General features: G+C 39.1%; 1 protein-coding gene across 7 annotated transcripts in view; it reads right to left on the reverse strand.

Annotated features, from left to right (window-relative positions):
* Isha (Insulator su(Hw) mRNA adaptor) overlaps positions 1-16191 on the reverse strand; it is a 402024-nt gene that overhangs the window by 355024 nt on the left and 30809 nt on the right. For all 7 annotated transcript variants that reach the window (XM_067156873.2, XM_067156871.2, XM_067156870.2 and 4 more), the window contains exons 5-6: positions 15182-15310; positions 9483-9694 (exon numbers count right to left, since the gene is read on the reverse strand). In XM_067156873.2, coding sequence (XP_067012974.2) covers positions 9483-9694; positions 15182-15310 — 341 coding nt within the window. The remainder of the gene's footprint in view (positions 1-9482; positions 9695-15181; positions 15311-16191) is intronic.

Consider the following 16191-nt stretch of genomic DNA (forward strand, 5'->3'; position numbering starts at 1 on the left):
GTTGAAGCTATAGGTGACAGCAAGGAAGTTCTTGACACACCTATATCCCCCGCTCCTCCTCCTCCTCAGGTGCAAGAACAAGGAAGAACGCATCATCAATATTACACCCGGCGCAAAACTGTGAAAGAATGACAGGAGTTACTGTTCCAAAGGAAAGCAGGCTTAATAAGATTTGACAACTAGGAATTAGTTATATTTTCATCTACATTAATAATAAGAGCCGCACTGTGTTATCAGGATTTCTTCATTTCGATAATTACTTATAAATTGTATAATTTTTAATTTATAAATTGATCTTTTTTCATGGATTATTAAGAAAAGAATATTTATTAGGACAATTTCTCTATGGAATATTGTACAAGTGTTTCCTTGATGACTGCTTTCTATTGTAGAAATAATTTATATATTTTCTCTTGAGTTATTTGTTTGTTTTAATCTTGTCAATCTTATGTTAATTTCAAGGACACTTCCTCTAAAGCATTACTTTGTCAATTTTATATTTTTCATCTAAACAGTGTTATGTGGCTGAAGATGTTGATAATATACGAAACATGTACCACTTTTGACCAATAAAAATTGCCTTAGGCAATCATTGTATCGACTAGGTGGAAAATAAATAAATACTTCATTGTGAATGGATGAGTTTATTCGTAACTGGCTTGAAAATAGTGATGTTGAAAGTGAAAAAGATTCTCTGGAGAGTGAGAGTACTACTTCTTCTTCTTCTTCTTCAAATGACAGTGATGAAATTGATTCCGATTTCAGTTCCGAGACGATAGTGCCAATTGAAACTACGTGACAAAACCAGAATGCAACAAGAGCGAGTGAGAAGTCTAGTTTTCCTTTTTTTTTTTTGCTAGTTGCTTTACCACGCACCGACACAGATAGATCTTACGGCGACGATGGGACAGGAAAGGCCTAGGAATGGGAAGGAAGCGACCATGGCCTTAATTACGGTACAGTCCCAGCACTTGCGTGGTGTGAAAATGGGAAACCACGGAAAATCATCTTCAGGTCTGCCGACAGTGGGGTTCGAACCCACTATCTCCCGGATGCGAGCTCAGCTGCGCGCTCCTAACCGCACGGCCAACTCGCCCGGTGAGAAGTATAGTAAAATGATACTTGGAATTATGATCTTGTTGACAATAAGCCTCTCTCTGTAACATCTAAACCAGTTTTTGAAATTCACTCTATAGTGAGGAGGGGGTTGGGTAATAATCCGAAAGAAATGGACTTAGGGAATGAATTTCTAACCCCACAGTTCTGGGATCACATTACTAAGGAAACCAATGCCTATCCCTCTACATTTCTTGCTAATTTATCTGGTTCCCTTGAAACCAGTAATACTTACAAACAAAAACATTGGTTTCCTGTTACTATAGACGCGCTAAAAGCTCACTTTGCTTTGTGTATTCTTATGTAGCCTATGTGATTAATCAAATTTATGTTAAAGTGAGGAAAAAATAAATAGTATGTAAGGGAATATTTCCTTTCACAAGTAATGGCAGGCCAAAGGGTTAAATCATTCAATGTGTGGAATTTCTTTCACTGGCTAAAGAGCACTGCAAAGACCAGTCAATCAAACAGCAAATACACTTTCAAGCACCACGTTCATTCTCTTTGTGTGTTGACCCTTGATCTTAGTCGGTTATTCTTGACATTGGTGTTGAGTAGTAGTTCTGTTTAAAAGTACGGTAGCGATTTATTTTATTGTCTGTTAGCCATGGGTAGAAGCGAAGTGACGATCAAACAGCATGCCGAAAGTCACAAATCGGGACATTTTTATATAAGGATACAGATCGCCTATATTGATGTGCCGACTCTGCAATCAAAAACTCGAAGAAAAAAAAAAAAAAAATTTTTTTTGCAGGCCTTCCTTTGCCTTGGCAGCACTTCTGTGCATTTGGGCCTCTACGAACAGTGTCGATGTAGAGTTTTTTTTTAGCAAGTAAAATATAATTGTAACTGATAGGCGGTCTCAAATGAAGGAGGACACCTTTTAAACAATTGGCATGTTGTACTTAAATCATCTTGAATATTAGATACGTCGATAGGTCAAATCGATATGGGATGATGTGGTGGCTTTTAGGTCTGCCAAGGAATAAAGGCTGGTTACAGGGCAGGGATAAGACAAGGTGTGTACTTTGTGGAGATGTGAATGATGAGTTTCACTTGCTAAGAGACTGTGAGGGAACGAGGGGGTTAAGACATGGATTATTGAGTGCCGAGCATCGGAAAATACTGGGGAGAGGGGATGAGAATGCAATACTGAGATGGATTATTAAACAATGGGAAAAAGGGGGTGAATTGAACAGGTATTTTTGTGCGACAAAAAAGGCCTGCGAGAGTAAAATGAAGGAGAGTGAGTTAGAGGGTGGGCAGGGGAATAGGGGGGTGGAATAGTTATCTGTATAAGGGAAGGAGATAGTATGTTAAAATTTTAATGGTTTAGTGTTTATAGGGACTGAGTACTTAGTTAGGGGAGTTGGGTAAGAGGACAGGATGGCATGGTCTGTTTGTTTTAGGATATGTTAGTAATTGTTATTCATTGTAATTTTATTAGGTTATGATGGTAATTATTTGTGAAGACTGAAATGTGGCAATGGTGAAGTGGTATATTTATTGTTGATATGTGGAGTTGGAGGAGTGGTGGTATAAATATGGTAATGGAGAAGTGATATAGGATGAAGAAATATGTTGGAAAGGTGTTGGTATATGCGTGACTGGTATTGGTTATTCATTGTAATTTCATTAGGTTATGATGGTAAATAATTTGTGAAGGCTGAGATGTGGTAATGGTGAAGCGATATATTTATTGTGATATTTGGAGTTGACGCTGATTGGTAAAAGCTGTGGTATGATGGATTGGAATGTTATGACGGAATATTGTTGTTATTATTTAGGCTTGTACTATAGGAGGTGGAATCTGAAAGATTGAATGCAATGTTAGTGTCATGGCTGGTTTGGTATGCAATAGTGAAATGTTGCTGGTGTAGCTTATTTTGGAGTAGGTCAGGGAACAATAGAGGTGATGGAATGCTGAAGCAAGAAGGTCGCGTGATGAGTGGGTACGAGTGATAACAAGCAGCAAGTTGCTACACCAGAAGCAGATTGTAAACATAGAACAGGCTGTTGAGGTGTTCATTGCATTTTATTTTGTATGTAGTGGAGAGTGGTGGCTTGGGTTGGACTGCTTTTATTAACAGTTATTTATTTATTTATTTTTATTATTGTGAACGTGTATTCGGGGCTGAACGCCTGTTTTGTTCATTAATAAAATACAATACAATACTTAAATCATCATTGAAATTCCTCTTCCTTGTAGGTGTGTTGTACTGTGATAAATAAATACGTTCAGAATAGTATTTTTCACTTTGAAATTGTTTGTAAATTTGAAAATAAGCATATTCCTGTGTGTTCGTTAATACTTCTTGCAGTCTTATGTTGATGTTTGTCTTATTTTCCATAGTGAATTCAAAACTGCATGACGAGCAATGTGTGATTAAGCAGTATGATTTTACTCCCAACTGTTGTGTGTGCAGTTTAGCAAATTATGCCTATTTTTAACCAATTTGCTACAAAACGCTAAATTTGAGAAGTTTAGATGCTACAAAATGCTAAATTTGAAAATCAAAATGCTAAATCTCTGATTTTTAAATGCTATAAACCACGAACTCTAATTATACGGTATTTTGTTGAAAATAGAACCAATGTTGGCACTTTTTTTACAATTACATACCACGTTTCATCTTGAATAATATCTACTTTTAATTTTACTGGACTTTTTTTTAAATACCTCAACACCTCTTGTCTCCGTGAATTTTTTTCTTAAAATATTTAACATCGAAACAAATTTTGAACTGTAAAAACGAATACAGCCCCTTTCACAACAATCTGGCAGAACATGCATGACAGAATCATGGTAATTTCACTGCAAGACTTAAAGATTATGTGCAACCTTTCAAATAATGATTCTAACAACGCAACTATTGACTTCACGATCTTACCCACGGTACTAAGTTTTACGAGAGCCACAGAACCTCTACTTTAATGTGACTGCTAATATCCTGAACACAGTCACAGGAACTACTGTTATACAACTACAGCAGAAGTCCGTTATAACTGCGAAAAATTTACTCACTATAGCAGATTGTCGTTATGTCCGTTTTTTGTAAAAGTCGGGAAAACCCCCATACACATTAAAATCAGTATGAAACGGCAATAAGTTTGTCAAAAACTTGCGTTTTTGCGGGTAATATCCACACTACGGCTTACTTGTTTGTTGTTTTTCAAAATCAGATACGTGAAAGTGCGTGTTTAATTTCAGTCCGAAAAAAATATAATACCGTATTTCTCCGAATCATAGACGACCCCCACTGTTTCCTTCAAAAAATTTTAATCAGGCTTAAAAAGCGCTTTGTAAAATCATATGAATGTCTTTCTTATACAGTACGCATTTTAAGACTATTTGTAGACAACGAACATTGGCTTTGGTTATGCCGTATTTATTTGCGGCTGTACAATTATACTTTATTTCACTGGGCTTAGGGTAGCCTCCGTTGCTCAGACGGCAGCGCGTCGGCCTCTCACCGCTGGATACCGTGGTTCAAATCCCGGTCACTCCATGTGAGATTTGTGCTGGACAAAGCGGAGGCGGGACAGGTTTTTCTCCGGGTACTCCGGTTTTCCCTGTCATTTCCAGCAACACTCTCCATTATCATTTCATACCATTTATCACTCATTAATAAATCACCTTGGGAGTGGCGACCCCATTGTAATACCAGCCTATATATGTTTCATTCATTACATCCCTGACCCGGTCAATGACTGGAAAACAGGTTGTAGGTTTTCGTTTTTCACTGGGCTTAATAACCATTAACTTAAAACTGGCATCATAATATCGAAGGGAACTCTCTGAAACTTTGCCAGCAATACACATTCCACGCGTCTCTACAATGTGACGATCCATCAGGAAAATATTCTTGCTTAATATAAAACTGTTACTTCCACTCAGCGTCAGATATAACTGGTTGCCGCGACGCACACGTCTTGCTTGCCGGATTCGGCCAATTCAGCGGCTAGCGATGTATAGGCCTTAATCGCAGACTTTGAAAGTCAACGAACGAGTTTATTGCGCCGTGGTATGGCAATTCCCCCCTTGCATTTTTGTGCACATAGCCCACAATTTCATCTTCAACCTTTTTAAAGTGTACTTGTTGTGGGCCACAGAATGCATTTTTTTTGGTGCAGTACGCATTTTTAAGCTATCTTTGTCTTCATGGTAACGCCGAATATTGGCTTTAGTTAGGTCTATGTCATATTTTCTTGCGGCTGCACAATTATTATACATTTCCGAGTGAGTAATAGCCATTAACTGAAAATTGGCATCATAACATCGACGAGACCCCGTTAAAAATTTGCCAGCAATACCTGTTCCACCCATCTTTACAATATGATGATCCGTCACGAAAATATTCCTGCTGTCTATAAAACTTAATTTTACTAAGTATCAGGTATAGCAGACACGTTATATCTCTGCTACTGGGTAGCCGTGGCCTTTCTAAGAATTCGAAGGCTCGCATGTTTTGATGCCATTCTGCAGATTTGAGAAACATTTTTGTAGAGGATAATAGAAATATCATTCTCTCCTCACTATTTCCTGAGATCCAGTGACGTTACACATAGGCACTGTACAACCTGTCGCCACGGCTAGCGATGTATGATAAAGAGGCGGTCGTTCGTCAACGAGTTTTGTGTGTGCGCGTGCGCGGGGGTGAAAAGAAACAGCATGGTTACTGTGGGAGTTGCCAGTGGTGTTCATTACTATCAGACCGCGAATGCAAAACGACCCTTGATTTATCACGAGATTCTCAGAAAAAAACGTCGTCTTGGATTCGGAGAAATACGGTATCACTCATAGGCTTCTGTGGAAAACATTTCAGTTTTCTTCTTCAAACAGCGTCACATAACCTAACCGTATATGTATCATGAAAACCTATTGGAAAGGCATTTAGAGAAATGATAATCTCCTCTCTAAAAAGTGACATGGGAACAGCTTTCCGAAATTTTTTTTTTTGCTAGGGGCTTTACGTCGCACCGACACAGATAGGTCTTATGGCGACGATGGGATAGGAAAGGCTTAGGAGTTGGAAGGAAGCGGCCGTGGCCTTAATTAAGGTACAGCCCCAGCATTTGCCTGGTGTGAAAATGGGAAACCACAGAAAACCATTTTCAGGGCTGCCGATAGTGGGATTCGAACCTACTATCTCCCGGATGCAAGCTCACAGCCGCGCGCCTCTACGCGCACGGCCAACTCGCCCGGTTTTCCGAAATTTAACTAGACGCGAGAAAATATAAACTATCCTCTGAAATCAGTGATGTACCCTGCCATATCTTGAGGTGTATCACATTCTTACTTAATTTCAGTATAAGGAATAACATTAAAATTAAAAGATGGTTTACTTCAGCCTTTAATTTTAACGAGTTAACTGCTATCGGCCACGTTATTTACGCATTTATTATGAAAATGTGTTATCCACTTTCATTTTGAATTTTCTTGAGAGAACAGCAGTCGGCGGGTATTACTAATCCACTCCAACATTGCCTTCATATGTTGACGAGAGAGCTCGCAAATGCACAGTGTGAAAACTATACCGTACCGAAGATGATCGACCGCATTTTGTAGCAAACGTTGCTGTTTTGTTATTCAAATAGCGTCACCTACCCAAACTTAACTGTACTATATGTATGATGAAAACATACTTCAAGCGCCAGTAGAGAAATTATAATCTTCTCGCTATAAATTTACATGATAATAGCCCTTCCCTAATGTAACGGATGCGAGAAAATATAAACTAACCTCGTAATCAATGATGCACCCTGCCATATTTTGAGGTGTAGGCCTATCCCATTCTTACTTAATTGTGGTATTTAACATTAAAATTCAGCGATTGTTTATTCAGCATTTATCTTAAACGAGTTAACAACGGTTATCGAACACGTTAGTTGCGCATTTATTACGAAAACGTGTTCTCCTCTTTCATTTCCATTTTCCTTGCTGAAGAGCAGTCGATGGGTATTACTAATCGAATCTGACATTGCCTTCGAATGTCGACGAGAGAGCTCGCTAGTGGGCATAGCGAGAAAACGATACCGAAGATGATCGATCGCATGCAGTATAATGACTGGGTGCATAAATATCGGCAACAGAAAAATCGAGCGCGCATAATCGCTCGTAATAACGGATGTGTCCGTGATACGAGTTCTCACTGTAACCGAGGGATAATACATAGTTTAATATAGGAATTTTGAAGGGAGGGACAAAAATTATCATTATAACGGGTTTCTCGTTATATGCCGTACTCACTATAGCGGACTTCTACTGTAGTAACATTGTAATCACAGTGACAGGACCACCAGATTTACATGACTGTTTATATCAAGATCAGAAATAGGACCTCCATTAACATGAAATTTTTGACGACGTGATCACAGCCACAACGTCGCCAGTTATACATGACTGTTGATATCTTAACAGGACCATAGCAACGGGACTACCAGTTTTACACGACTTTTCATATCGTGACAATGTCGCCAATTTTAAATGACTGTTGATATCGTATCATAATCATAGCAACGGGACTAGCAGTTTTACACGACTATTCATATCATGACCACAGCCATGGAACCACTCATTTTATATGGAATTTTATCGAAAGGATATCTTTGCACTTCAAAAATCCCATATACATTGGCGAGTATTTAGAACACAGCTGTTTGGTGATAAACCAGTGATGATACCACTAGGCTCTCGTGCACCATCATGCTTTGTCAAAGAATACATTATAATTTAATTTAATTTAATTTACATATACCAGTCAGTTTTCGGGACAGTTCCCAAATCTCATCACTCCAACAATATACAGTAGAACCTCGATAATTCGAAATCGGTTAATTCAAAATCCCGCCTAATTCAAAGAAGCTCTCGTTCCCGGAAACATGAGATACAGTTTTACATGTTATTTCTATTGTTTAATTCGAAATGCGGATAATTCGTAATTCGAAGTACAATGTCGGCCCCATTACCGAAATTCAGACCTTTAATTCGAAACTGCCTTTACATTTTAAAACAATAGTATGTTACAGAGTAATTTCAACTCAAAATTTTTTCCGCTCTGCGTCACAATAGATCGCGCGTTCCGGAACGTGGAGGGGTAGCTTTCCGCACTTTCACTCACTTCGGTGGGTCTACAGTGCGCTTCATGATTGCCAAGTTGAATGAAATCGGAACCTTTTAAGGAACGCCGTAATATCACGCAACAGGCAGTGTGCGTGAAAACAGAATGCGCGAACACTGGCGATGCCGACAGTTGACGAAAAAACGTGGCTCATATAATAAATTTGTAGGCACCGAACATTATTGTCATTGCCGGTGAAACTGCACTGCTTTACGTTAATGCGAGCCCAAACGGTCTTATGGTTTTAAAGGAGAAATTGCCAGCCGCGAAATCGTACAAGTGTGACGGATGGGGGTCATAGTACTGCGTTGCAATGCACATGCAAGCGAGATACTTTATCCCGTCGTCATAGGAAGGTTCGATAAGCCACAATATTTTAAGAGCGTCGGGCACTTTTCATGCCAGTGCAAAGCATCTATAATAAAAATACAAACAGTACAGAAATCCAAAAAATAATGCATTTGCACACGGGAACCGGCATAATATATCCTCATCTTTGAATTGTGCGATTTTTTTTCTTTCGTTGGGTGAGGTTATGTTTGTCAGTGATTTATCCAAGTGCATTATTTGAACATTCTATATACACCTTGTTGGATACATTTTGGAAATAGTTTTTTCCATGGCATTTGAAAGGTTTAAACTGTGAATCGACGTGACTGCATGTATTAATGGGTCTTAGAATACTTTGTGACGCGGCAAGTGTTTACATTTCTGAAGTACGAGCGAAGTGCCGGCGGGAAATCGTACAAGGATAGAGTCATAGGAAAGTTCGATTTTAAGGGCATCGGGTACTTTCTGTGTAAATACAAGGCATCTAAAATGCATACAGTATAGTAATCCAATTAATAAAGCACTTGCACATGGGAGCCAGCATAGATTTCTCCTAGTCTTTGAATCGTGCTTTTTTTTTCTTTCTTGCGTTGCGTGAGGTTATGTTTACCAGTGAGATATCGGAGTGCATTATTTGAATACTGTAAATGCACCTTCTTGGATACATTTTGAAAATAGTTCTTTTTTCATGGCATTTGAAAGGTAGTATAAATTGTGAATCAAGCTTAACTGCATGCAGTAACGGGCCTTAGAATATTTTGTAACGCGGCAAGGGTTGGTACTTCTGAATTGCGAATTGGCGGTTAATTCGAAATCACGTAATTCGAAGTCCGATTTTTTAGTCCCAACGACTTCGAATTAACGAGGTTTTACTGTAGTCTTCTGTTGTAAAGTATATAAGAGAAGTTCACTCACCTTTCCAACCCCGTAGATTGGGCAGGTTGCTGTTGTTGCTGCATCTGTTGTTGCTGCTGCTGCTGCTGTTGTTGCTGCTGTTGTTGCTGCTGGTGCTGCTGGTGGTGGTGGTGATGGTGGTGATGATGGTGCTGTTGCTGGGGTGAAGTTCCTTGATCATCCTCCTCTTCTGACCCGTAATCAAAATCCAGCAACTTCTTGTCAAATTTAACCTGAGAAATCAACAGGAATCACTTATGAAAGCAAAGTATCATTCATCAGAACAATGATTTTTTTAACTAGGCCACCAGGTTATGCTCTGAGCATCATACCTTAACAACAAACAGTTTATTGTAGTCTAGAGGCAGAAACAACACAACACATCCCACTAATTCCTAGCTGCAACTCATATCAACAAATTAGTAGTGTGCAATCATCAAAATATTATTAGTGCGCAATCTCAACACCAGATTCCTATCTTGCTCACCAATCGATCGTCACCGAGCTAAAACATACCTGTACAAGATGAAAAAAGACAGGAGACATAAATGAAAACTGCCAAAATTTCAAGTGATGTGATAACTATGCTGGCCCTGTGGTTTACGGTTAGTAAGCCTGTCTTTCATCCAGAGACCCTAGGTTCGGTACTAATCTAGGTCAGCGATTATTACCTGGATTTGAGGGCTGATTCAAATTCCATTCAGCCTACGCGAGAATAGTAATGAAGAGTTGTATGACTGTGAGTGTGACCGCGCCCCAGTCTAGAAAGCCAAGAATAACAAGCAAAAGGTATCACCATGTTGACCACGCATCACCTCATTTGCAGGTTTACAGGCTAAGGAGAGGTTGCTAGGTTGCAATGATAACTGGAAATAAGAGTCCGGTGCCTAACATATTTTGATGTTAGTATTTCCAGTTATTATCAGGCAGTGGATCTGGTTTTTATATATATTTTATTTATATTTATATTTGCCTTTATTTGTAGTGGCGAAGTTAGGACTCATGGTCCTCTCTTACACTTAACCACACTACATTAACATTGTACATCTGAGAGCAATATTCATAAACTTATATTAAAACTACCATTACAAACTAGAAACAAAATATGAAACTAAATAACATAAACTCTATAAATATTCTTAAGTCATGTCTTAAAACTATCGTTACAAATTAAAAGTTGAATGACACAAAATACCATAAGCACAGTAAACGTACATTCATACACACATTCACTCTACCAGATTCATTCAGCCTGGCAGCACACATCGAGGAGATGCTCACAGCAAGACAACTTGAAGGAATTTAAGGATTTTATGGCTCTAATGTTATGGGGGAGAGAATTCCATATTCTAGCTCCATTTGCAAGAAAGGAACGGCTAAATGCTGCTGACCTGCTGAGTGGGATAGCAAGTGTACTGCCGGAGCGTGTGTTATGCTGGTAGAAAGAGGATAGGAAATTGAGTTGTGAAGATAAGTAGTATGGGATATTCTCTTTCAATACTCGAAAGATTAATACTGCCACGTGGAGGTTTCTATATTGTTCAAATTTTAGAAGGGAAAGTTGTCGATAATAAGGGGTAACATGAACATCATAGCGTAAGGAAAAGATAAATCTAATACATGAGTTCATAGCACGTTGTAATCGGTTTAGTTGTTCTCTCGTGGCATCAATTAGTACTACGTCACAGTAGGAAAATATAGGGAGAATAAGAGTATTTATAAGCCTAATTCTCATGTTTAGTGGCAGCATATTTTGATGATATTTTAGTGGGTGAAGGGACACGTACACTTTTCTAAAGATATTTGTAATGTACTCTCCCCAGTTAAGATTCTTGTTTATAATTACACCAAGATTTCTTACCGAGTTTTCGTACGGAATAATTTTCAGATAAAGTTAGTGGATTTTTTTTGTTTTGTTTTTTGCCGCACTGATTTGTTTCGTCTGCCCAACAATAATAGCTTTAGATTTTGATGGATTAATTAAAATACAGTTTTCATGAGCGTATGCACAGATATTATTTAAGTCAGAGTTCATATAACCTATTGCTTGATTGATGTCTGAAATTTTTGAATGATAATAGATCTGTAGATCGTCAGCATACAAGTGGTATTTACAGTGTCTTAGCCGTGTCGATATATCGTTAATATAGGTAACAAAGAGAAGTGGTCCAAGTACAGAGCCTTGTGGTACTCCTGAATATTTCATTACCCATTCAGATGACCTATTCTGAAGAATTACGCGTTGTTTTCATTCCGTAAGATATGAGAAAAAGAATTCTAGAGCTGTCTGTCCAAGGTGAAGCGATTTCAATTTAGCAATGAACTCTATATTTACTGTGTCAAAAGCGCTGCTAAAATCAAGAAGTAACGTCACCTGCCTTTCGTCCATAGCATGTCTCATGTCGTCTGTAACTTTCAGCAGGGCAGTGGCCGTACTGTGTCCCTTTTTGAAACCCGACTGTAAAGGGTCAAGTAGTTTGTATTTATTTAAATAGTCGGTTAATTGCACGTGTACTATGCATTCAAGAGGCCTGGAGAGAGATGAAAGTATGCAAACAGATCGATAATCTGTTATAAGTACAGGTGAGGAAGTTTTGGGAACAGGATTTATAATGGCATTTTTCCACATTTTTGGAAAGAGGCCACTTGTGAGGCATGTGTTGTATATATGAGTAATGGCGGGAAGAATAATGTCAATGATGTGTTGTATTATGAGTATGGGTATTTCATCAGGTCCTACAGCAGATGATGTGATTGATAATACCTCGCGTTTCACGTCAATCTCTGCGACAACAATAAAGGTGTTTTAATTTAATCCAACTTAATTTAATTTAAATTAAAACACCTTCATTGTTGTTGAACTGTAAATTTTAAATACGGACCAAAAATGAGATTTATAACATGTAATCTCGGTGACTTCGCGAAATTCAAAGAATGGCCCATTTGGTGGTGGCTGGTTCAGAAGAGATTTTATAGTCTGTGATATTGTGTGTATTTCTGGTTTAATTTTTATTTCAGAAAAATGAGCATTCAATCTCTCCAGAGAGATGTCTGGGTTACATGGCTGGGGCAAAGCTTTCCCAATTCCAATGGAACGAAGTTGTTTCCAAGTGTTTGACACATTTAAATTTCCAGCCAGGTGATTGTATAAAGAAAATTTCTTATTTCGAATTATTACTTTAATTCTATTCCGAAGTGTCCGATACTGTTCAAGCGCACTGGTAGAGTGTGTGCGTCTGTAGAGCCGGTGTAACGCATCACGGTGAGACGGCATTTGTTTAATGTCATCGGTCAGCCATGGAGGAGGAGGTCAGGAGACTTTGGCCGTGCGCTTAGGTGCACGTTTATCAAGGAGACCAAGTATAAGTGAACTTAAAAGTTTCAACTTTCTTATCGATACCGTTTATATTTTTTACATCATCCGAAGGACTATTCAAGGCGTCAACTTTCAGATAATCTAGGTTTACATGTTTAATGTCCCTGAATGTGATGTATCTGGACTTATACTTCGGTACTTTGAGCGAGTAAGATTAAGTCGTGTCGATATGCTAGGGGTACGAATTTGTCCATGTGATGCTATTTTCTGTGGGTTGTTAGTGAACATTAAGTCAATTAGTGTATGTGAAGATGAGGTATGATTTGTCGGTTTTAGTGGAAGTATTGTCATGTCACACGTCTGGAAAATACTTGAAGAGTTGCTTTGTATCTCCAGCCTGTTCCAGTAAATTAGTATTGAAGTCACCAAATATTAAAATATGTTCATAAGCAGGTGATAGTCTCTGCAGGATGTCTTCAATGTCTGAGAGGTGACCTACCCGTGGTGGCCGATAAACAACTCCTATTAGGGAACGTAAGTTTTCGTGGCTCATTGTATTAACATAAAGAAATAAATGATCTGGATTAAAGCCACTATATATATATATATTAATAACAAAGCCAAGCTTTCAGCCAAATTGCATTGGCCTTCATCAGGGCATGTGAAGTTTTGCCTCCAACAGTGAGCAAAAAAATTATCTGAAGGAACGTGTAAGTCATGCCCGTACTATCCACGGCCTACCCCACTAACTGGACTCAAGGATCGTGCCGCTGTGCTGTGGTGGTTGGGAGGGAAGTTACTGATGCACCACCCTCTGTCGACCGTTTGAGTGTGTCCCGCTCTGCCGTGGTGGTGTTATGCATTTATTTCTGCAGTACAGGTCTCCATGTATTCGATAACTTGAAGCCGCCTTCCCTGTTGATGTTATTTGGGCGCAGCTCTATCTCTATGGCTTCCCTCACAAGACGAGCATAGAAGTCTTTTACAGGCCCGATGACCTTCGCCTGGTCAAAGAGGATTTCATGGTCTGTACTGTAGTTCTGCTATGGCAGACTGGCTTATAGCGTTCTCCGTGGAGGATGAAAGAGCGACATTCTTTACCGACCTGATGTGCTCTTTCACCCTGGTGCTAACAAGCCTTTTTGTCATGCCAACATATGAACAACCACAACCACATGGAATTTCATATACGCCCGGTGTTTCAAGATGTGGCTTTTCTTTGACTGGTCGAAACAGGGATTTGAGCTTCCGGTCTGCAGTGAAAACTGGAAACATATTGCACTTCTTAAGAATGCGCCCTATTCTGTCAGTTATACCTGCCACGTAAGGAAGGAATACTTTTTTCTTTTTGCTGTAGTCCTGGTTGGTGCTATCCAAGTTAGGCTCCTTGATCTTCGCAGCTCGTGTTATGTCTCCTGATGTATAGCCCTTTTTCTTCATGGATGTTGTCAGTTCTCTCAATGCACTCGAGCAGTTATCGTCTGCAACATTATTCACCCTAGTATATAACGTTCGAAGGAGAGCTGCTTTTTGGGAGGGGTGGTGATGTGAGGACTTATGAAGCTATCTTTCAGAATGTGTAGGTTTCTTGTACATTGCATGGCCTAGTGTACCATCGTTCTTCTTGTATACTAACACATCAAGAAAAGGTAATTTACCTTCATTTTCTACTTCCATTGTGAACTTGATCTTACTGTTAATGGAGTTTAGGTGCTCTAAAAATTCATTTAAAGTTTCCCTTCCATGTGGCCAGACCGAAAATGTGTCATCCATGTAACGATAGAAGCACTTAGGTTTCAATGGCGCTGTTGTGCAGTAGGCTCAGAGTGTTCCATAAAAATATTAGCAGCCACTGGTGACAAAGGTGAACCCATTGCTGCTCCTTCTGTCTGCTCGTAATAATCTCCTTTGTAGTAGAAGTAAGTGGATTTTAAACAAACTGCTGCCAGATTGGTCAAGTCCTCAGACAGGTATTCTCCAATGTAAGCAAGTTTCTTCTACAGGTATATTAGTGAAAAGTGACGTAACATCAAAGCTTACTAGGATGGCACCTTCGTCCACCCGTAGTTCACGTAACTTCTGCAAGAAATGTTTCGAATCTTTAATGTGATGTTCTGTCTTCCCTGTTTCTGGCTGTAGCAGTGATGAAATATAGCGGGCTAACTCATGAGTCGCAGAACCAATGGCACTCACGATTGGTCTTAGTGGCACGCCATCCTTGTGTACTTTCTGCCACCATTCTGAGTCAACAGATAATTTTCTACTTTTCAAGCCAATAAATTTATGGCTATGGTAATTTAAAATATCAGCATGTCTCTATAATGAAAGGCATTCCACATTATCAGCTTGCCTCGATAATGAAACGCACTACACATTCAAGAATTTCAACAGCATGTTTCAGTACCTGATCAGACTCCGAATGTCCTCCCGGGTCCTGCTGCTGCTGTTGTTGCTGTTGCTTCAGTAGTAACTGTTGTAACTGCTGCAGCTGCTGAATAAGGTTCGCATCCACGCCTGCGATGAGGCCACCACCCTGTGAATAGGAATATCACAATACTTACACATCATGTAAAATATCAATAACCTTTTATCAGAAATGGACATAATGTGGTAGCAGGATACAACAAAATTACTAAAAATAGAATCAAGTCAAATGGCAACTTACTAAAGAGAGATAAATGCCCAGGTATGAAAGTAGGTATGACTGGATTATATATAGTACCATCGCCTGCAGTTATTTCGGCTGTTTATTTGTTCAAATTACGTGGTCCAATGGGCTTCCTAATTAAATTATGTTTTAAAAATCCTGCATTATCTGCTCCTCGAAGAAATTGTTTCCCCACATCAAACGTCCAGAAATTTCAGTCCCATCAAAGCTAAATTCTCGATCAAGAATTTTTCAATAAACAGTATCTCACAAAAGGACTATTTCATCATACCTGTGGATCTTCGTGTTAACGTCCCATCATTGCGGAGCATGTAGCGGAAAAGCAACTGGTGGTGATCTTGCTTAAGGGACAATCTTTGCATTGCATTTGCCAGGTACTGTTTAGGGACACTACAGAAGTCATAAAGCAGAGTGGCCGTGACAATTGGAAGGAGAGAGAGTGCATTCCAATAGCTCTACTTGAAGACGAGTTTAATCAAATATTCATACTTGTAAAAAATCTACATATGTCCAGGTTTAGATATTTATTTTTTACATTTCTTTCTTACATATGTGTGGCCAAATAAGTTTCGGCAGATCTCAAGGCAATAGTCACTAGGCTGCTGGACAGGAATCGAACTTGCTCCTTCCCAAAACTAGTCTAGTATTTCAATAATGCTAGATATCTTACAATTGAGTCTTGAGAGTTTGCAATATGTTTGAAAGCTTTCTCATGTCTAGAGATTTTCTTCCTGCTGTGGTTGGTC

The sequence above is a fragment of the Anabrus simplex genome, chromosome 13 (assembly GCF_040414725.1).
Source record: "Anabrus simplex isolate iqAnaSimp1 chromosome 13, ASM4041472v1, whole genome shotgun sequence".
Lineage (NCBI taxonomy): Eukaryota > Metazoa > Arthropoda > Insecta > Orthoptera > Tettigoniidae > Anabrus > Anabrus simplex.